At 36.0% G+C, this 22140-nt stretch overlaps 2 protein-coding genes across 4 annotated transcripts in view; one reads left to right on the forward strand and one right to left on the reverse strand.

Moving 5' to 3' along the window:
* Positions 1-1838: 1838 nt before the first annotated feature.
* Positions 1839-16651, reverse strand: LOC117325542 (protein-L-isoaspartate O-methyltransferase domain-containing protein 1-like). The gene is made up of 5 exons (XM_033881843.1): positions 16542-16651; positions 11756-12099; positions 9741-10015; positions 7950-8067; positions 1839-7363 (listed from the first exon to the last, which is right to left on the reverse strand). Exons 2-5 carry the CDS (start codon positions 12060-12062, stop codon positions 6228-6230), a joined length of 1836 nt encoding a protein of 611 aa, XP_033737734.1. The 5' UTR covers positions 12063-12099; positions 16542-16651; the 3' UTR covers positions 1839-6227.
* A 158-nt stretch (positions 16652-16809) lies between these two features.
* Positions 16810-22140, forward strand: part of LOC117325540 (lethal(3)malignant brain tumor-like protein 3) — a 39013-nt gene continuing 33682 nt past the window's right edge. For all 3 annotated transcript variants that reach the window (XM_033881840.1, XM_033881841.1, XM_033881842.1), the window contains exon 1: positions 16810-16935. The gene's annotated coding sequence lies outside the window, so the exon portion shown is untranslated. The remainder of the gene's footprint in view (positions 16936-22140) is intronic.

Here is a 22140-nt window from a genome sequence, read left to right on the forward strand (position 1 = left end):
TAAGGGATATGGACCGAGTGACAACAGGGAGTTAAAGGATATGGACCGAGTGACAACAGGGAGTTAAGGGATATGGACAGAGTGACAACAGGGAGTTGAGGGATATGGACCGAGTGACAACAGGGAGTTAAGGGATGGACCGAGTGACAACACGGACGTAAGGGATGGACAGGGTGACAACAGGGAGTTAAGGGATATGAACAGAGTGACAACAGGGAGTTGAGGGATATGGACCGAGTGACAACAGGGAGTTAAGGGATATGGACAGAGTGACAACAGGGAGTTGAGGGATATGGACAGAGTGACAACAGGGAGTTAAGGGATATGGACAGGGTGACAACAGGGAGTTGAGGGATATGGACAGAGTGACAACAGGGAGTTAAGGGATATGTACCGAGTGACAACAGGGAGTTAAGGGATGGACCGAGTGACAACAGGGAGTTAAGGGATGGACCGAGTGACAACAGGGAGTTAAGGGATATGGACAGGGTGACAACAGGGAGTTGAGGGATGTGGACAGAGTGACAACAGGGAGTTAAGGGATATGTACCGAGTGACAACAGGGAGTTAAGGGATATGGACAGGGTGACAACAGGGAGTTGAGGGATATGGACAGAGTGACAACAGGGAGTTAAGGGATATGTACCGAGTGACAACAGGGAGTTAAGGGATGGACAGGGTGACAACAGGGACGTAAGGGATATGGACCGAGTGACAACAAGGACGTAAGGGATATGGACCGAGTGACAACAGGGACGTAAGGGATATGGACAGAGTGACAACAAGGACGTAAGGGATATGGACAGAGTGACAACAAGGACGTAAGGGATATGGACCGAGTGACAACAGGGAGTTAAGGGATATGGACAGAGTGACAACAAGGACGTAAAGGATATGGACCGAGTGACAACAAGGACGTAAGGGATATGGACCGAGTGACAACAGGGAGTTAAGGGATATGGACAAAGTGACAACAAGGACGTAAGGGATATGGACAAAGTGACAACAAGGACGTAAGGGATATGGACCGAGTGACAACAAGGACGTAAGGGATATGGACAGGGTGACAACAAGGAGTTAAGGGATGGACCGAGTGACAACAGGGAGTTAAGGGATATGGACAGAGTGACAACAGGGAATTAAGGGATATGTACCGAGTGACAACAGGGAGTTGAGGGATATGGACCGAGTGACAACAGGGAGTTAAGGGATATGGACAGAGTGACAACAGGGAGTTGAGGGATATGGACAGAGTGACAACAGGGAGTTAAGGGATATGGACAGGGTGACAACAGGGAGTTGAGGGATATGGACAGAGTGACAACAGGGAGTTAAGGGATATGTACCGAGTGACAACAGGGAGATAAGGGATGGACCGAGTGACAACAGGGAGTTAAGGGATGGACCGAGTGACAACAGGGAGTTAAGGGATATGGACAGGGTGACAACAGGGAGTTGAGGGATATGGACAGAGTGACAACAGGGAGTTAAGGGATATGTACCGAGTGACAACAGGGAGTTAAGGGATGGACAGGGTGACAATAGGGAGTTAAGGGATATGTACCGAGTGACAACAGGGAGTTAAGGGATGGACCGAGTGACAACAGGGAGTTAAGGGATGGACCGAGTGACAACAGGGAGTTAAGGGATATGGACCGAGTGACAACAGGGAGTTGAGGGATATGGACAGAGTGACAACAGGGAGTTGAGGGATATGGACAGGGTGACAACAGGGAGTTAAGGGATATGGACAGTGACAACAGGGAGTTGAGGGATATGGACAGAGTGACCACAGAGGAAGGGTGATTAGACCTGAGAGTGACAAAAACCCGAAAAAGTTGGCTGCAAAAAGTTTAATGTTCACACTGTACAACATATTTATTAACAATCACCAAACCGTTGTAACAATTACTTTAGCCACAGTAATCTCACTGTAGACCTTGTGTAAAAGTTCCAATGTAACAATCTGTTCCTTTCGGAAGCACTGTCCAAATATTAACGAAAAGGAAGTAGAATACACCAAAATGAAATGTTTTCAATTCCTCTGCTTGTTCATATGTCTTAGCACAAATGAAACTACATGTATATTTTATAACATATAAGTAAAACATGAGATATATATCTACAACAACTGGGCCCAGTTTTGCAACTATGTTCCTCGACTTGGAATTTAGATTTTCTTTTCCTGACAGGAAAAGTAGACACTAAAAATGTCATTCGTCTTTATTACATTTTTTCGGATGTAAATCATACATTCATTTATGAATATTTGCAAAACTGGGGCCCCAACATTTTCAAAAGTATAAATACATGTGACATTTCAAAAGTATACAAAGCACTGTAAGGCAAACTACTGATCGCAGTGCAAGGATGGCACCTGATGATAACCCAGTGAAACAAATTGATAAATCTGACATTTAGACATGCAATGTTGTTTATCACCTCTTGCCATCCTCAGACAGACTTGATTAACACATGTAACAAACTATACACAGCAAATAATGAACACAACTTAACATTAGGAAATTCTGAATATGTACCTGGTACATGTATGCGGTGAAACTTTGTAAACTTTGGTGGTAATCTACATGTTTAAGCTGTTTTTGTGCTGAATTCATTATGTTCGTGCTAATTACTCTTTCTTCCAAGTATTTTGGTGGCACTTATTTGTTTTGAGTACACTTGATTAAGAACATTTATATTATTTAATTACAGAGAAAAGACGAGTGGTAAAAACTGGTATTGGGCATACTCTTCAATATTCACAATTTGCAAAAGGCTTAAATATTATGAAGACATGTGAATTGTGAATCAATTAAGCCTGGCCCAAAGCATCATGAATATTTCTCAACTTTGGAAACTCTCAAGAGGTTTTCCACAAGAAGTAAATAGTTAAAGAAAAATCATGCATCACAGAAATTTTCAATAATAACTACATTTGTATATGAAAAGAAGCAATACACACTGAGAGTGAAATGAAACTGAAACAGCATAAAAGTTTAAACATGTAATTTTAATGAACCAAACAGGTTAGATGGATAGATACGATCTATATTTAACATTTTGAAAACCAACTCATTCTTAATATTTGCATAGGCATGAAATTTCCCTTCATTGAAAAATGATTTTGAAGTACATTGTATATATATACACAAAATTGCAATATATAAAGAAATGCAAAAATGGAATTTGGTACAGGTAATCATTATTAATCTAATTATTAATTTACTTCAAATGCTTTTACCACACCAACAGACGCATGCACACAAATTTTACACACAAACTTCTGAAATCTTTGCTTCAAATGCTGACAAAAAAACTCATCACCTGGCAGTAAATTATATGTCTATGGGGATAGTCTAATTAAGGTTGTCTTGTAATCCTCTCAAAATACCACAGTAATCTGCAACTATCCCAGGGACTCGCACATACAATTTGGGAAAAAGAAGGTTGGTGGGTTGTTTTTTTGAATATATGAATTGGCTTATTAGCAGATAATTACAGTAAGTTCTGGTATGGGATTATGAGCCATTCCATAACAGATCTTGGAAAAACAAATACAAAGAAAATACATATTTGAAAAAAGGTCATTAAGTTACATAAAAAATATCAAAACATCTGAAACCTAATTGACAGTAATTGTGGTATATATATTTCATTACTGAATGATAAATATAATTACATTGTATACATTAAATGCATTTTTCAATAAATCTAATGGGGAAAATATCACAGTTAAAAAAATCCTGTCAATTGTATATTCAACGGTTATACAACTTTATGAACAGGCTATACATTTTAAATATTTGAATATTTTGCATATTATAGCACTAGTCTTTGATCATCAACAATCTAAATTATGAATCCTTAATTATTGTGTTTAGTTATTTCTCCGTCATTGGAAAAACATTAAATACAAAAAGATTTCTTGCATCTCATTTTTTAAAACTCTCTGAATGACAAGGCCATATTAGAGCATTAAATCTCATTGAATATCTACAGTAAAAGTTTGGGCTATTCCTGTAAAATATCTACCAAGCAGGAGGACTCTAGGTTTGTCAAACTGGATCAACCACAAAAAGACATGGTTTTATTCAAACAGTAACATAAATTAAGACAAACTATATTTATATTGACTGCAGTCTTCCCGCAGGATATTTTACTAGAGTAGACTTTGCTGAAACAAAGCAACGGGAGATAATTCAAACCAATCAATGATCTACAAAGAGGATGATTTGTCATAATGGTCTCTGATTAAATTATCACACAGACAGACACTTAAAATGATGATCACTATTAATTCTACATGATATCACATTGTTTAAAAAAAAGCATGAGATGCACATTTTTTTCAAGTATCATCTAGCCTGATTGAATAATGAAGGATATAAGTTAGAGCTTATGGGCTTAAATTTTCAAACTTTCCAAAAACAATTTGCTCATTTCACTCTGTTCTCTTATTTTTCTTATAAAATAATCGAAAACTAGATAGTGTGCAAATGCCTCTTCAGTTTTTTGTAACACTGGCCAAGGTCAACAAGATGGATGATTTCAGCTGATACAGCTATAAACAAATTGTTATGATTTTCATTGGACAGTTATATTCTTATTGTAGCTAGGATGTCATGTAGTATTTATGATGAACCAATACAGGAGGAACACAAAGACAAACAATATAGCACTATAGAGACCCAATAGACCTTAAAGCTGTTAACAAAACATTGCTAATTAAAATGCTCAAAAGTAACAACAGCATATGACATATAGAGGTTATTACACAACGAAAGCTATGTTTTTTGTAACTTTTGAAAAATAACTCTAGTGAAAGAAATCTCATACCAATACATCAACCAAAAGTTTATGCGACCTGTTTCTACCACAATAAAAAATGCTATTTTGAGGATGAACTGACCTGCTTTGTGTCAATTTATGTATTTTCACAATATCCCAGTTGACCCAGTTAAATCCTCCTGTGTCAGCCAATCAAAACATGTTTACTCTACGTGTAGTATAAACTTTGTATTTTTATACAACAATTTTAATGGTTAATTGATGCCTTGGGACTATCACCCATTTATTGTGGTAGAAACCTGTATAATTAAGTACAGAAAACCCTGTCTTACCCCACATACTGTGGCATACAGATCAAAGAAAGACAGGAAACAGGTGTTTGTATAGGTTATCAAAGGATTTCAGTAGTACAGGTATATTGTATTTCCGGTGTCATTAGACCTGGTTTCAGAATACTCAGGGGTAATGTTAAAAAGGATGTCAGAATACTCAGGGGGTCATACCTGAAATGATATCAATACTCAAAGGTCTGTTAAGACAGGATGTCAGAATAGACAGGGTCTAATTATACAGGATGGTAGAATTAACACTTGGTGGTAAGATTAGACAGGATTTCAGTATACTCAGTGGTCAGATTAAACAGGATGTCAGCATATTCTGGGGTCAGGTAAGAGAAGATATTGAAATATAAGGATATAAACGGGCAGATTTTACATTTACCAGTGAGACAGGTTTCTGGGATATGATTGACCAAAGTGATAATTTGCACCAGACACTGTAAAATGGAGACTACTGTACCCCTTTGGGTTGGGTCAAAGGTTAAACTTGTTAGCAATAAATTTACAGTTAAGGTTAAGTTTATATGATATCACAAAATCATGACTTAATACAAATTCTGGTTTTATAGTCACAACAAGGCAGTAAAGTAGTATAACCTGCACTATTCATTTTCCTATGCTGGCTTGGCTGCTTTAAGTATTTACAGTGTATATTAGCAACTAACCCAGAGGGAAATAAATTGTGACAAGTACCTGTGACTGAAACTACAGGTAATACTTGCAGATCTCTGTACATATAAATGCTTCCTAACTATATAACACTGTTAGAATTCCTTTATTTCTTAAGAGATTTGAACTGTGTGAGCAATTCAAAATGTCTCTTATTATTGTGTTGGTTTGATTTCTTCTATAAATAAGTTTGAATATTTGCATTTTTAGTACAACAACAATCTGATTAAAACCAGATCTGTGATTTCACTATGATATTCTATCTTCCTGTCAAGAATATGACTGGAAAATAGAGTATCAGAGTGAAATTGAAGATTGTGTTTTAATCAAATAAGGTATAACAATGTCCGTGACAAACTTGACGTATTATCAGACATACTTATTAGCGTGACTTGGACTAGGAGCAAGGGAGCGCACTCTTGCCAAACTTCAGTCTCTGTAATACATGAGGAAGGCCTTCAGGGCCTCAGGAAGAGGCAGTAAGTCTATCTTCTCCTTCATGTAAGTTTTAATACACTCCTTAGGAGTTGTGTCTATACACTCTGTGGGTTCTGTAATACTGTCCATGAAAGACTCCATTGGGCTTCCATCGGCCCTGCTGCCCTGGGAGGAGGATGAACTCATGGCATGCATCAGAACAGTATCCTCTCCCAGAGAGCCAATAGCTGATGCTTCGGAAAGAGAGCCAATGCCAGAAGTCTCGGAGGTGTCAACACTTGTACTAGAGCTGTATCGTTGCTTGTGTGGAGGACTACCACTAAAACAAGGAAGAGGAGGAGGGAACATTTCTGTAAAATCTAGTTCCATATCTTCTTTGTCCAAGTCCTCTAGGGAACTTTGCACATCACTTTTATTTTGCACTGCTTCTTCTCCTTTTTCCTCACTTTCATCTTCCACATGTCCTTCATCATCATCATTGCTATTTGCACATTCCTCCTCTTTCTCATCTTTTCCTTCACTTTTTGTATCTGGATTTTCCTCTTCCTCCTCCTCCTCCTCCTCCTCCTCCTCTGCTTCCTCATTGGGTTGTAGCCTTGCTATTTGGTCCAGCTGTCTTTGTACATTTAACCGCGTCCTGACTTCATTGAGTCTTGTTGCCAGTTCGTGTAAGGTTTGTCTGGCAGTAGCTCTTCTTCCAACAGTGGTTTCATATTCCTCATCTTCTTCCTCCTCATCTTCCTCTATATCTTCCTCCATTCCTTGTCGAACTGACCTTCTGTGTCCATTCCTCCCCCGATGTCTTCCATCCTCATCTGACCCCTCCTGCTCTTTGTCTGACCCTGAATCTGAGATATCCTCCTCGACCCGGCACGGTCGACCCTGGTGGTCAATGATGCTGTCCTCGTCACTCTCATCACTCCCATCAAATTGGCCCAGAATCATCATTCCCATGCTCATTGGAACCATGTTGATGCGTTTTCGTCTTTGACGTCTGACCTTCTGTTTTTTGGCAGGCCTCTTACGGACTGTATTCAAAGATGGATGTTCCTTATATATATTGTTACGAATTATTCTCCTGATGCCATCCCGACAAATACCCTGGAGGATTGGAATGCTGGCCTCAGCTGAAATGAACATTAAAATCTTCAGTGGACAAAACCTTACAACAAATCTATCTTAATCATCATTCTTGATTTTTTATTTCAAGACATTCTTAATCAAATACACATTACTTAAAACTTGAACCCAGTTAACTTATTTATTCAAAAATTCAAAATCACTTCTGTAAATATTGCAGATCTCTTGGTTTTAGCAATAATAAATTGGTTCTTATAAAAACAGAAAATTTATTTACTTGTAAGTTGAAAAAATGTTATTCTAAGGCTCCTAATCCATACAGCAGTGATGAGTCTACTACTGGGGTATCTCCTTGTGCCAATTAACCAACACTAACTTATATAAAATGCAGGTATAACTCTGCAAGTTAACCAGCGGGTGCTTCAATTAACTTGAAAACATTATGAAGGCCTGTGTGTATACAGTAGGAAAGCAGTGTGACACTAGATCTGAACAGGAAAATTACTGAGAAAGGCCTATATGTAGGAGCAAAGTGGTGCAACACTCTGCTTTAACAGGAAAATAACTTCTAGGTAGAAAAATAGCATGGTACTATAATACTCAACACATTTGAGTCGGGCTACATGTACTTACGTAGTTCCACAGAATCATTCAAGTCTTCCTTCGAAGGACTGATCAGGGTCGCAAAGGATACAGACATAACTCCCTTTGACTCCCAACTTGTCTCCCCGGTACGACGAATCTGCAAAAGCTACAATCCAATCTTTTTGTCAATGCCTTCGCTATTATAAACCTGATTGGTTACATATAGTTAAAAATATCACATTTTAAATCTAAACTTTACCAGTAGAACTTACACATTTTCTGATTCAGTAGTTCAACCATACAACTAATCTTAATTAAATTCTCTTTATTATGATATAACAATTCTACTTGTCTGGCAAAATAACATGATACTAGCTACTATTGGGAACATGAAAATCCTGTTGATTCTCTTATTTGCCAAACCTTGGCATTTAATCATACTAAATACATTTTAACAAGAGGCCCATGGGCCTTATCAATCACCTGAGTTTTGAAATATTTCAGTGAGTTTGACCTTTTTTGGTTCCGCCCATCAGCCCCTGGGGTCAGTCAGGGCCAACATGTGCATACCATTAAACTGTCATCCCATGCTGATAATGTTAACCAAGTTAGAATGAATTCTAATATAAATCAAACAAATGATAGTCAAAAATGTGTTAACCCTATATAAACTATAGCAAAATTTACCCCCTCTCCAGGGGCGATCGTGAAACCCAGGGTCATAAAATTCACAATTTTGGTAGAGCACCTTAAGACCCTTCCATCTATGAAGAGTATTTGCTTCTAACTTATTTGGTTCTTGAGAAATTTCAGTAAATTTGACTTCTTTTGACCCGCCCAATACTCCCCTGGGGGCAGGGGACCATATAATTCACAATTCTGGTTGACCTTTGGCAATGGAAGGTTTCTGCAAAATTTCATTAAAATTGGTTTGGGGGTTTCTGAGAAGAAGTCGAAAATGTAAACTGTTTACGGACGTACTACCCATGATGATAGACAAAAGGCAATTAGAATAGGCAACTTGAGACTTTGTCTCAGTTGACCTCAAAACAGTTTCAATACATATTATCAAAATTCTTTATCATAAGATTAGTTTTGAATTTTGTCAACAACACATTTTTGCAAAAGTGCATTTGATTTTAATAGAAATGAGATTTCGTATTATAAGTCATATATATAAAAGGTATAATTTACAAAGATCATTTTTGTGAGTGGTCCAAAATTATCATTTTTTTAAAAGGAAACATCTGATATTACCCATATAGCTTACATAGACTAGTACTATATATAATTCATTGTCATGTATATGATATACTAGTTGGTGAGATTATCTAGCAATATAATTTACAGTCTAGGGGGAAGTAACTCCATTCCAGATGTATTGTGTTTTGGTTCTATACTAAAAAAAAAAATTAGTTTATTTAAAAAAAAAAGAGAGAGTTTTCAGTAAAACAAAGAGATGGAAGGCCAAGTTTTGATGAAATGTTTTACTGTATCCGAGTACAATATATCAAAGAAATTTTAAAAGGTGTTTTAGAAATGTGATATATATAGGACTGTGATATCAATAGAAGTGATATTAAATGAAATTCACCATATCAATATTCTATTCTCATATGATATTGACTGATATTGCATCATGCTTCCAATTTCAGATATTGATAAACAGATATAAAGGCTCTGCTGATGTAATTATCTCATTTAACTTGCATAGATATTAATTATAAGCTATATAGCTGGCCGACATCGTTAAAACATGTACATACATTAACAACATTTTTTCATTCCCCCTTTTTTTAAATTTCAAATCTCATTTAAATTTCAATGATGTTGATGTACCTGGTCATTGAGTGGCATCACCAGTATCCCTCCGACAGCCAATAGGTTCTTCATGTAATTCTCATGTTCTGGTGGACATGAGGCACCGCAATATACACGGTCATACAGGCGACAACTAGAGGGAATCTGGAGGCAGTTACCCAGTACAAACCATGGCTCACAGAACTCAAAATCGTCAAATGTCTTGCATTTCTGTTTGAACTCCTCCAGTCTTTTCTGGGCATACTCGACCACATCCGAATGGTACTCCACACCATGGTTTATTCCATAGGGACCTCCAAACAGGCAAAGTAGATTGAATAATTCTATGCTAAACTAAACAGCTCTAAAATGTATTATACAAATTTCTTTTATCACATAGCTGGCCTGTTCTTATCATGTAATACAACCATGTCATAAATATAATTAAAGACACATCTATAATAACTTATTTACTATTGTGACATCATAAATATGTCTCATGATTGTCTCTGAAGAGAAAAAACATTTCTGTCTGTCTAAGAAAGTCATTTAAGAGTGTTTCCTGTCTAAGAAATTTGTTTTGAGTTTTTCCTGGTGCTATGACAGCTTGTACATGATATACATATCACAGTACCAGAACTGATACCAAGTACAACTTGGTCAAAGCGACATATATACATGTAACAGGACTTATACCACGTACAACATGGCCATAGCAACATAAACGTCACATACAACATGGCCATAGCGCCATAAACGTCACGTACAACATGGCCATAGCGCCATAAACGTCACGTACACCATGGCCATAGCGCCATATACATGTAACATGACTTATACCACGTACAACATGGCCATAGCGCCATAAACGTCATGTACAACATGGCCATAGCGCCATAAACGTCATGTACACCATGGCCATAGCGCCATAAACGTCACATACAACATGGTCATAGCGCCATAAACGTCATGTACACCATGGCCATAGCGCCATATACATGTAACAGGACTTATACCACGTACACCATGGCCATAGCGCCATAAACGTCACGTACAACATGGCCATAGCGCCATAAACGTCACATACAACATGGCCATAGCACCATATACATGTAACAAGACTTATACTACATACAACATGGCCATAGCGCAATAAACGTCATGTACACCGTGGCCATAGCGCCATATACATATAACAGGACTTATACCACATACAACATGGCCATAGCGTCATATACATCATGTACACCATGCATGGCCATAGCACCATATACATGTAACAGGACTTATACCACATACAACATGGCCATATCGCCATAAACGTCACATACAACATGGCCATAGCGCTATATATATATATATATGTAACAGGACTTATACCACGTACAAGTGGTCATAGCTATATAAATGAAACAAGATTTATACCATGTAATAGAACTTTAAAATTGCCAAGTGATCATAGGACCATAATATAACAGAATTTATACCAAGTAATTGGATCATAGCACCATGATTTAACAGGACTTGTACAAAGTATAGGTGGATCATAGCACCATGATTTAACAGGACTTGTACAAAGTATAGGCGGATCATAGCACCATGATTTAACAGGACTTGTACAAAGTATAGGCGGATCATAGCACCATGATTTAACAGGACTTGTACAAAGTATAGGTGGATCATAGCACCATGATTTAACAGGACTTGTACAAAGTATAGGCGGATCATAGCACCATGATTTTACAGGACTTGTACAAAGTATAGGTGGATCATAGCACCATGATTTAACAGGACTTGTACAAAGTATAGGTGGATCATAGCGCTGTAATTATATGTAACAGGAATCTAAGGGTTCCTTCCTTTACACATAAAATTTGTCATGACAAGATTGAAGGCTCTGTACAGTAGCACCACCTTGACACAAGTTAGCAAACATTGAAACAGTTAAGGAAGCACTATTTCTAGATCTGTTCTGATGAACATGAAAGTCTCAAGGTCCTTTACTATACACAGTGTATAAATACTATATGATCCAAGAACAACAAGATACCTACCGAGTATTAGTCCCACCATGGTATTAAGATAGCCTGTACCGCTGCCCAGATTGAGGAAGGATTTGCCAGGTTCCAAGAGTAGAGATTCCATTACCTCAGAGTAGATACAGGGAGCAGACAGATGGAGGTGTCCATGTTTCCATGCCAGATCCTTGTAGGCATTGCCTCTCTGGTCTGGCAGGTAGTAGTTTGCTCGGTCCACTGCCCGGAATACCTTCTCCACCATGGTAGTTTTTATGTATTCCGCACTCACCAAGTTATCCACTAACTCATCATTGTCTTCCCCGGTGCTCACTGCCCCGCCCATTACTGCCGTGGAATGTAGATTTCACAACACTACAGTTCTGCAATATATCCAACTTAAAGGTATTAGGACAAAAGATCCAATATCTGCAACAGTGCATGGTCAGAATGTTATAGATTACAAGAGGACAAGGTCAAGGTTTTATAGTAGATCTGTGTATTGCAAGGTGGGTAGCGATACAATTCGTATCGCGATACAGGGGTCACGATACAAAACGTATCATGATATATGAGAAGCTGATGACCTATCAGATAACTGGTACACCATCATACAGAAGTCATGTTTTGTTTGTGGTATTTCCGGAATATTGGAGTTTGTCTACATTTGTTACAAAAAACATATGTTTTATCCGTTTCCCAAAACGTGTTTGTTTAGATAATTTGGGTTTGAAAGAACTCCAAAAGGAAGCTTTATAAGCCACTGTAACAGCCTTGTCAGTCGTCTTGTTTACTACAAAACGTTAGCTAACGTTGGTCAAGGGAGATAACTACACATTTTCAAGTGTCGCAATACAAATCAAGGATAGACGAAGCATCGATGCACCACTCTATGATTCAATACATTGATGCATCTGTGAATCGTTACACCACTAGTTTATAGACAACAGGAGGTTGAGGTTTTACAACTACACAATGTCAAAAACTAATAGATTATAACAGCATGAGGTCAAAGATTCCTAGAACAACATCAGGTCAAGGATTCTTAAAAACAACATGAAGTGGAGAATTCATTGAACATTACGATGTTAAAGATTCAAAGAATAGCATCATGAGGATAAAATTGTTCATAATATTGCAATAATTGTGTGAGGTCAAGTTCTCAAGTGTTCATAGATAATTACAAGAGTATGAGGTCAAAGCTATATATCTGTTTAATTGATCAAAGGCATGAGGTCTGGTATATAGAATAGCTTAAATTAAGGTCAAGGGTTCATTGTCACTGATTACAAAATCAAACAAGAGTACAGTGGAGTGTTACAATATCACCAAATAAATGACATTTAGTGTTATATGCTTTATATATCATTACAATAAGAGTTGTATCACCTTAAGAATGGTTAGGTGGTATGCTATAACCTGACCTTTCACTATATGCACAAAATCAATGTTTTATTTCTTAGTTTAATTTGAGGAATACATTTAATCAGAAATCTTCAACTCATCAAACACAACCATAACTTTGTATCACAATTATTAAGCTTACCAAGTTTTTTAAAAAATCTGTCAATAAATGTTTTACTTTGAGATTTCCCAAAAAGATTCAAGTACAAGAAATAAACAAAAGGGAATAATTCTTGCAAAAATGATCAAATCAAAATGCTTCTAAGGAGCAGAACATCATGATAATAAGGCCGACCCAGGTTCAATAATTGGTTGAAAAATGTAGCAGGAGATCTTAAGCCGAAAAATCAAATAAAGAAAAATGCAAAAATAGCTGAATCAAAATGTCACTCAGGGACACAGAACCATAGATCATGATTATTATGCATGCGGCATACCAAATTTCAAACAAGTAAGTTGAAAAATGTAGATCTCTGGACAAAAACGCCTGAACTGACAGACACCAAGCGATGCCAAACCATAATTAATACATAATACAGAGGAGCCCAGTTCATTCATTATAAAAAAATATGCTTCCCCTGCAATTTGTCTTCTAACTCGCAGGAACAAATTCATTCAGTGTTATTTTTTACTGTTAATCCTAGAACAGCATGAGGTCAACACTCAACAGTTCATAGAACGACATGAGGTCAACACCCAACAGTTCATAGAACAGCATGAGGTCAACACGCAACAGTTCATAGAACAGCATGAGGTCAACACTCAACAGTTCATAGAACGACATGAGGTCAACACTCAACAGTTCATAGAACAACATGAGGTCAACACTTAACAGTTCATAGAACAGCCTGAGGTCAACACTCAACAGTTCATAGAACGACATGAGGTCAACACTTAAAAGTTCATAGAACAGCCTGAGGTCAACACTCAACAGTTCATAGAACAGCATGAGGTCAACACTCAACAGTTCATAGAACAGCATGAGGTCAACACCTGACAGTTCATAGAACAGCCTGAGGTCAACACTCAACAGTTCATAGACCAGCCTGAGGTCAACACTCAACAGTTCATAGAATGACATGAGGTCAACACTCAACAGTTCATAGAATGACATGAGGTCATTACTTAACAGTTCATAGACCAGCATGAGGTCAACACTTAACAGTTCATAGAACAGCATGAGGTCAACACGCAACAGTTCACAGAACAGCATGAGGTCAACAAGCAACAGTTCACAGAACAGCATGAGGTCAACACTCAACAGTTCATAGAACGACATGAGGTCAACACCCAACAGTTCATAGAACAGCATGAGGTCAACACGCAACAGTTCATAGAACAGCATGAGGTCAACACTCAACAGTTCATAGAACGACATGAGGTCAACACTCAACAGTTCATAGAACAACATGAGGTCAACACTTAACAGTTCATAGAACAGCCTGAGGTCAACACTCAACAGTTCATAGAACGACATGAGGTCAACACTTAAAAGTTCATAGAACAGCCTGAGGTCAACACTCAACAGTTCATAGAACAGCATGAGGTCAACACCTAACAGTTCATAGAACAGCCTGAGGTCAACACTCAACAGTTCATAGACCAGCCTGAGGTCAACACTCAACAGTTCATAGAATGACATGAGGTCAACACTCAACAGTTCATAGAATGACATGAGGTCATTACTTAACAGTTCATAGACCAGCATGAGGTCAACACTTAACAGTTCATAGAACAGCATGAGGTCAACACGCCATAGAATGACATGAGGTCATTACTTAACAGTTCATAGACCAGCATGAGGTCAACACTTAACAGTTCATAGAACAGCATGAGGTCAACACGCAACAGTTCACAGAACAGCATGAGGTCAACACGCAACAGTTCACAGAACAGCATGAGGTCAACACATAACAGTTCATAAAACAACATGAGGTCAACACGCAACAGTTAATAGAACAGCATGAAGTCAACACTGAACAGTTCATAGAACAGTCTGAGGTCAACACTCAACAGTTCTAGAACAGCTTGAGGTCAACAGTTCTTTGACACCGCTGTGATTACACCGCACCAAAATGAGGATTCCCAAAACAGCACGAGGTTGAGTGTTCAATTTAACAGTTTGAGGTCTCTAAGGTCTGCAAAGGTCATGTCAAAAAGGGTTCATTGACAATTTTAAAAATAAAAGCAGAAAATTGAGGCTCCCTGAATCAACATAATGTCAAGGCAAGGGTTCATCGATTACAATATTGTGAGATAAATGGAAGATATGCTTTATATGGGATATAAGAATTAAGTTATGGCAATACCAGTATATACAACAGATCTAGATCCATCGGCATTATACTATCCATAAAGATCTTGTTATTAATTACAGATTTGAATACTCAATTGAGTTCAATTTAGTATCACAATTAATGGTATGCTTGTGCAGGGTTAATTTTTATCCTGCAACTGGCGCCGCTTAGTGGGATACACCTGCCATATAAATTTTGCTGTATTCAGTATAAGTGACGAAAAACAGCTGTATTTTTAGATATTAGCATGTGCGTCAATTCAACTGACCTACTTATAAGTGAAACAACTTTCAAAAGGCGTACAGATTTGGAACATTGTTGATACCGTTTAAGTGGTGACTGTTTCAGGATAAATAGAATACATGGTTGTTGTCTCGCCAATTTTGTCTTTCTTCATTGACAAACATTACTCAAACTTAAACTGTCAGTAATGAAAATTATCCAATTTTTTTAGAAGATATCATGATCACTGTTCTGTTGAATTGCAAACAATATATAGGCACAGGTCCTAGCCTCGTCTGTCAATGCATCCAATATATAATCGATTATCGATCAGGATATATTGCATGTATTGGCAGACGAGGCTAGGACCTGTGATATCATATAGGCCTATCCCATAATTAACCCGAGTATAATTTTGATCGAAGCATGCATGCATGAATGGATGGCTATTCAACATCTACTATTTATGTGTTTAAACTTGGGTTTTCGATTACCCTAAATAGTCACTTGTGCATAAACGAAAACACAAATGATATACAGCCCATGTCCTTCACAAAACAGAGTGAAAAATATAAACAAATTGTCACGTGATCAATGTGTTGCCATTTTCTAGTTCTTAGTTTGGAAGTTATAAAAAGATGGAAGCATAATCTATAGCATTAATCCATATGTACTCGTTAAATAATGATAGCATGAAATATTTAAGCGAGATATGTTGGATTAAAGACATGAACAAAAAGGAGGCCATATCAGCTGTTTCTGACATTTTGTGCATGCATCGGATCTCCACCTGCACACTCCAATTTACATCAGCCTGTGTATGACACAGTCAGTTTTTCCGAGCTTTTACCAGTTTGTAATCAAATAGGCATATTTTGAAGTACTACAGTTTAGAATCTTACCGATGTATCCTAAAGCAAGGAATCCTAGAACGACTCCAGAAGATTTTCCCCACTGAAAAACCAAAACAACAACAGAGTATGACGTCAGTCTTCACGCACACGCATTATAAACGTGATAAAAAACATAAAGCAAGAAAACTTGCATATTGTCATAAGATTCATTCGATTTTTTAAACATGGTATTGGCGACTGACATGAACTTAATTCAGTTTATTTTGGGAGAAAATCAAATTAAAACGACACTCAAAAAGCTGAGCGATAAATTTAGTATTGTGAACAAGATAAATCGAAAGTACTTCCGAACGGTGACGGAACAGCCGACAATTTGGAAAGCTGTGCCATTACCCTCCCACCACAAAATATGTGTAATGGCGATGAGCTCTTGAAAAGATAGGTAAGTTGAACATTTTTTGAGGTTTTCAATATTACTGTGGCATATTCTGACGGAATATAAATAGCAACCGCACGAAATCAAATTGTTTTCCACTTCTTTACCATCAATAATTATGTGTCTGTTTGATTTTAATGTGTTTTTCTATGTCAAATATGTATATTGACCAAGTTTTCGTTTTTGCTTGCGTTTCCTTCGGCGAAAATAGTAACATTGTGTTGCTCAAAACGCAGTTTATTACTTAACCATACAAGAAACAAATTATCTGCCTATTGGTGTATGGAAACTGAGTAAATTTGCGTATTTGGGTGTACGCGATAATTTTATTTTGCATTTTAAAATCAACTTTTTAAGTACTTTTTGGTTTATTTCTATTTCTTGAACCTTCATAATTTACTCTCCAAAACGAGGCCGCACTCACGCGTTGTCGTTTTCGGGAAATAAAAACCTAAATGATCAGGAAAAATACGTGCAATTAAAAGAATGATTTGACGGATGCCAGACACATTATTTAAGTTTTAAATGTATGCAACAGTTGGGTTTATTAAGTCGTGGTGGTGTTTGAAATAGGTTTGTTGGCAGTCTTTCTCTTTTCGGGCCGCCATTTCTAATGCAAAAGGTCACTGGTTTTTTTTCGGGTTCCTTGTCCACTGTTTACATGCGGATTACAAATATATTTGCGGATGTCATTATGAGAAACATCAGCAGTCAATATGAAAAACATATAATTCAACGTGTTAACCAGTTATTCTATTTTTAATCACTTTCTTTAATTAGTTTTCTGTTTATTTCAATAGATGTTTTGAGCTTATCGTGTCTCCAAACAGGATACGCATCATGTGACTTGCCGTAAAAAAAATCGCTCATGATCAGGTCACGGTATTTGCATGAACGTGTTATGGGCTTACACGGTAATAATAACTCCAATATTGCTATGGAAATATTGATTGATATTGATTTTCCCAAAAATGATAATGAATTAATAATTCATAGTCTGAATTTTTTTATTTCTGCTTGGCTAAATGAATATTCATTTTTTAATATCTTTATTTTTAGATTTTACTTAAAGTAAAGCTACCGAAGAAATATTCAAAATTCTTTGATTGCTGTGCTTGACAGTGTTGATTTGATTATTTGAATTGAAACTTTTTTTTTATTACATTTTTGAACTCAACCGAATATTGTAATGAAATCTTTGGATCTCTAAAATTTGTATTATTTCATTTGTTATGGCAAGAATTTTACTTAAATGATAAAAAAAAAAAAAAAAAAGGTTATAAAAGGGTTTGTTAAAATTTCCCTTAATATTTCTACCCACTTAATCTCAGATATATACTTCAGCCATTTTTCTGAAAAAAATAAATGAAGTTAAAATTGTAACCCTTAATCATTAACTTTACATTGGGAATTTTAAAGAATAATTGAAAAACAAAGTCATGCAATTCTTTTAAAAGGTGGGATTTAATTTAATCATATTTTATGACATTTATAAAGACAAAGAGATTATTAGCCAGTTTTAATGAATGATTGATTATAGTAAATTGACATTTTTTTCAATTTAAATTTGTTTGAATCAAATAACTGTAAAAGTGGAGAGTATTCATAGCTTTTTGCAAGTGATCGAACATTTTCATTACTCCTCCACATGCTTTAAGTAAAAAATAGGTTGTTCATAATAAACCATTAAAGATGAAAAAAAGCAGCTGGGACCAGTGTAGTGATAAATCCTTGAGAAAAAAAAATCCCTTTAGAGATCTATGCAAACTTGATAATTCTCTTGAAATAATATCTAGTTCAGGGCTTTCCACCACTGGTTTGGGGTTGGGCCTTTTTGTATCATTCTAGGAAGAGAATTGTTGAAATGGGAAAGTTTTTTTCAGGAGAAAACTGTGAATCTTGGGAATTTGGCTTAAACATTAGATACTTTCAATAGGGGAAATTAATGGGATGGCCCCCAAAAGCCCTCAGAAAAAGCCCAGTAGCTACGTTTTAAATATTAGATATTGCTTTAATGAATTTTGATGAAAATACATAAGTAATTATATTTTCAATTAATAACTTTTCAAGTCTGTTGTAAAACTTATAAATATATGATTAAAAATAAAATTGTTTTAATCAAAACAACATTAGTTATTTAGAGCTGGGAAGATTTGATGTGTTTGTTATCTTTTGAATAACTTAAAACTTACAATACAATTGATGTGGAAATCATCACGTAAAATGGGCTTGAGCTCTGTCCTGGCGATTACTTGAAATATAATTAACTCAGTCCTGGCAATATTGTGACTGGGTCAGGTGTCTTTAGTAGTATGTTTCAGTGAGGTAGCACTATAATGTCAGCATCAGTCTCACACTATAACAAGGACAGGTGACAAACATGAACATATATACCACAGTCCAAAGAACACAAAGACATACATACTATTTTATTTTTGCACGGTCCTGTTACTCAAATATCTAAAAAAAAAATATATATATATATTGTAATGCAACGCAATGTTGACAGTGACAAGAATGAATTGTCAGCATGACATTGTATTGTTGCTTGTCATTTTGTTGTTGATAGCACAAGCTATATATATCTACGGTAAACCTCCGATTAATTCGAACACACGGATAGTTCGAACACACATTTTTTTCTAGAAAAACAATATTTTTTTAGCTAGTAATAGTTCGAACTCTGGCTGTTTATAACTGACACCATTTCGGATAGTTCGAACTTGTCAAATGAAGAACGTCAAGTAAGATTTTTTTTCGGCAAACTCCATTGAAAGCTCGCGACGACTCTGCCCCGGTGACCGGCCCAGAAAAAATGCCAAGATTTAAATTTGATCATCAAGCACGTTTAGGTTATTAGATTGTATGGATGATCATTAGAATGCGTCTGTGATTAATATATGCCACTATTTATTAAAAAAAAGGGTTTTTTTTTAAAAGGGGGTTTTTTGTTTAAAAAATTTTTTCCCTTAATTTTTCTCCCATTTAAATCTCAATAAACTTCAGCCATTTTTCTAAAAAAAAATAAAAAAGTTAAAATTGTAACCCTTAATCATTAACTTTACATTGGGAATTTTAAAGAATAATTGAAAAACAAAGTCATGCAATTCTTTTAAAAGGTGGGATTTAATTTAATCATATTTTATGACATTTATAAAGACAAAGAGATTATTAGTAGTGATGGGACATCGGTTGAAAATCTGTTTCGATTATCAGATCGCATCAGATAGGACAACCGATGTAGTCAACCGATTAATAATCGGTTAAATCACAAGTGTTTTGTTTCAGTTATTAATCATCATTTTGTTATGTAATGTGTATCAATAATTATCTTTTGTAAGTGTAATTATTCCTATTTCTTAGTTGATGGTGCACATGAATGTATGATTGAATGATTAAGAAAGTTACAACTGTACTTTTGGTCAACAGCTATGACTTAAAAAATAGATATTAATGATCCAAGAAGAATGAAGTCCAGTAAAAGTATCTGGATTTCACAGATTTGTTTATAAAACATGAAATTGTCCATGATTATATACTTTTGTTAATAAAGTGACATTTTCATTTTCTACATGGTCTTTGTAACTTTTGTTCGTTGAATTCTAGATGCAAAAGTAGTAGAATACAATATGAGCAGGTACACATATAAAATCAAGAATTACAAAAGAGCAATGATGCGATGCCATAGAGCTTATATCCCATTGAATATTCATTGATGGATATTGCCATTATTTGCATTGGATATTTACATTGTAAATGTACCAGACTACCAGTGTTTTTTTTTTTTTTTTTTTTTTTATTAATCATGCATGAAAATGCAATTATTAGCGCTTTTAATTTGTCTACCAATGGCCAAATAGTTGGGACTTCCAAAACTGACGAAGAAAGTTTCAGAAACCTATTTATGAGAAAAAATATTATAACTAGCAAAGTTTTATTCAACAGATTAAGTAACAACTAATTAACAAATCCACTTTCTTTGATTTAACAAAAATATAAATTGGAAACATAACTTAACAGTTCAGTGAATAAATGTTAATTTCAAATATTGTGGTAAACCATAAATTTATCTATTAATATTACAGTATGCAATTACAAAATATAAATAAAAATGTGCTTCTTTGTAGAATGAAGATTGTGTATTGCCTATTGCGAGATTATATAAGTATGCAGGGATTGAGCAATGTGGCTGGACTGTTTCCCTTATACCTAGCAGAAACATACCTCATTACTCAGCTAATATATATAAAATATGCTAAAACTTATCTTTAAGAAACCAAATGATTCCTCCAGGGCTACTTATTATCGAAAATAATAAACAGATGGAGTCATTTTATAAGTCTTTCACTATCTAATACTATCAAATACCGAAATGTAGCAACTTGTATTTTTGTAACATTTCTTACAAAGGCGGCAAACAGCGACCGTTATGTCAAGGTTTTTTCTAGAAGGACCCCATTCTTTTTTTTATTTTGCGGAATGCATATATATTCCATACTTTTGACTTTGCCTTTCCAACCCCGGGTGGTCGAAATATAAGCTCTGTATCAGTATCCGTTGTAGTGGCAATTGCAACGGAGTCGTCGACGACGAGGCAGCCGTCCGCCATCTTTATTCTAAGGTTATAACATTAGAGTGACTTCCCTTGATTCGGGCGCATTCGATGATCGATTCTTGAAAAACGGAAATCGATGGTCGAAATCGAAGGTGCATTCGATTCGTCAACCGATTATAATCGATGATCGGCGCACCACTAATTATTAGCCAGTTTTAATGAATGATTGATTATAGTAAATTGACATTTTTTTCAATTTAAATTTGTTTGAATCAAATAACTGTAAAAGTGGAGAGTATTCATAGCTTTTTGCAAGTGATCGAACATTTTCATTACTCCTCCACATGCTTTAAGTAAAAAATAGGTTGTTCATAATAAACCATTAAAGATGAAAAAAAAGCAGCTGGGACCAGTGTAGTGATAAATCCTTGAGAAAAAAAAATCCCTTTAGAGATCTATGCAAACTTGATAATTCTCTTGAAATAATATCTAGTTCAGGGCTTTCCCCCACTGGTTTGGGGTTGGTCCTTTTGTATCATTCTAGGAAGAGAATTGTTGAAATGGGAAAGTTTTTTTCAGGAGAAAACTGTAAATCTTGGGAATTTGGCTTAAACATTAGATACTTTCAATAGGGGAAATTAATGGGATGGCCCCCA

Source organism: Pecten maximus, chromosome 4, assembly GCF_902652985.1.
Source record: "Pecten maximus chromosome 4, xPecMax1.1, whole genome shotgun sequence".
Classification (NCBI taxonomy): Eukaryota; Metazoa; Mollusca; class Bivalvia; order Pectinida; family Pectinidae; genus Pecten; species Pecten maximus.

Bases quoted from the DNA above. Each gene is read 5' to 3' on its own strand.
- LOC117325542 (XM_033881843.1), bottom strand. From the start codon at position 12,062: ATGGGCGGGGCAGTGAGCACCGGGGAAGACAATGATGAGTTAGTGGAT. The intron at 10,016-11,755 runs GTAGGTATCTTG...GCCTGTTTGGAG, and splicing joins CATGGTGGGACTAATACTCG to GTCCCTATGGAATAAACCAT. The intron at 8,068-9,740 runs GTACATCAACAT...ATTGGATTGTAG, and splicing joins TGATGCCACTCAATGACCAG to CTTTTGCAGATTCGTCGTAC.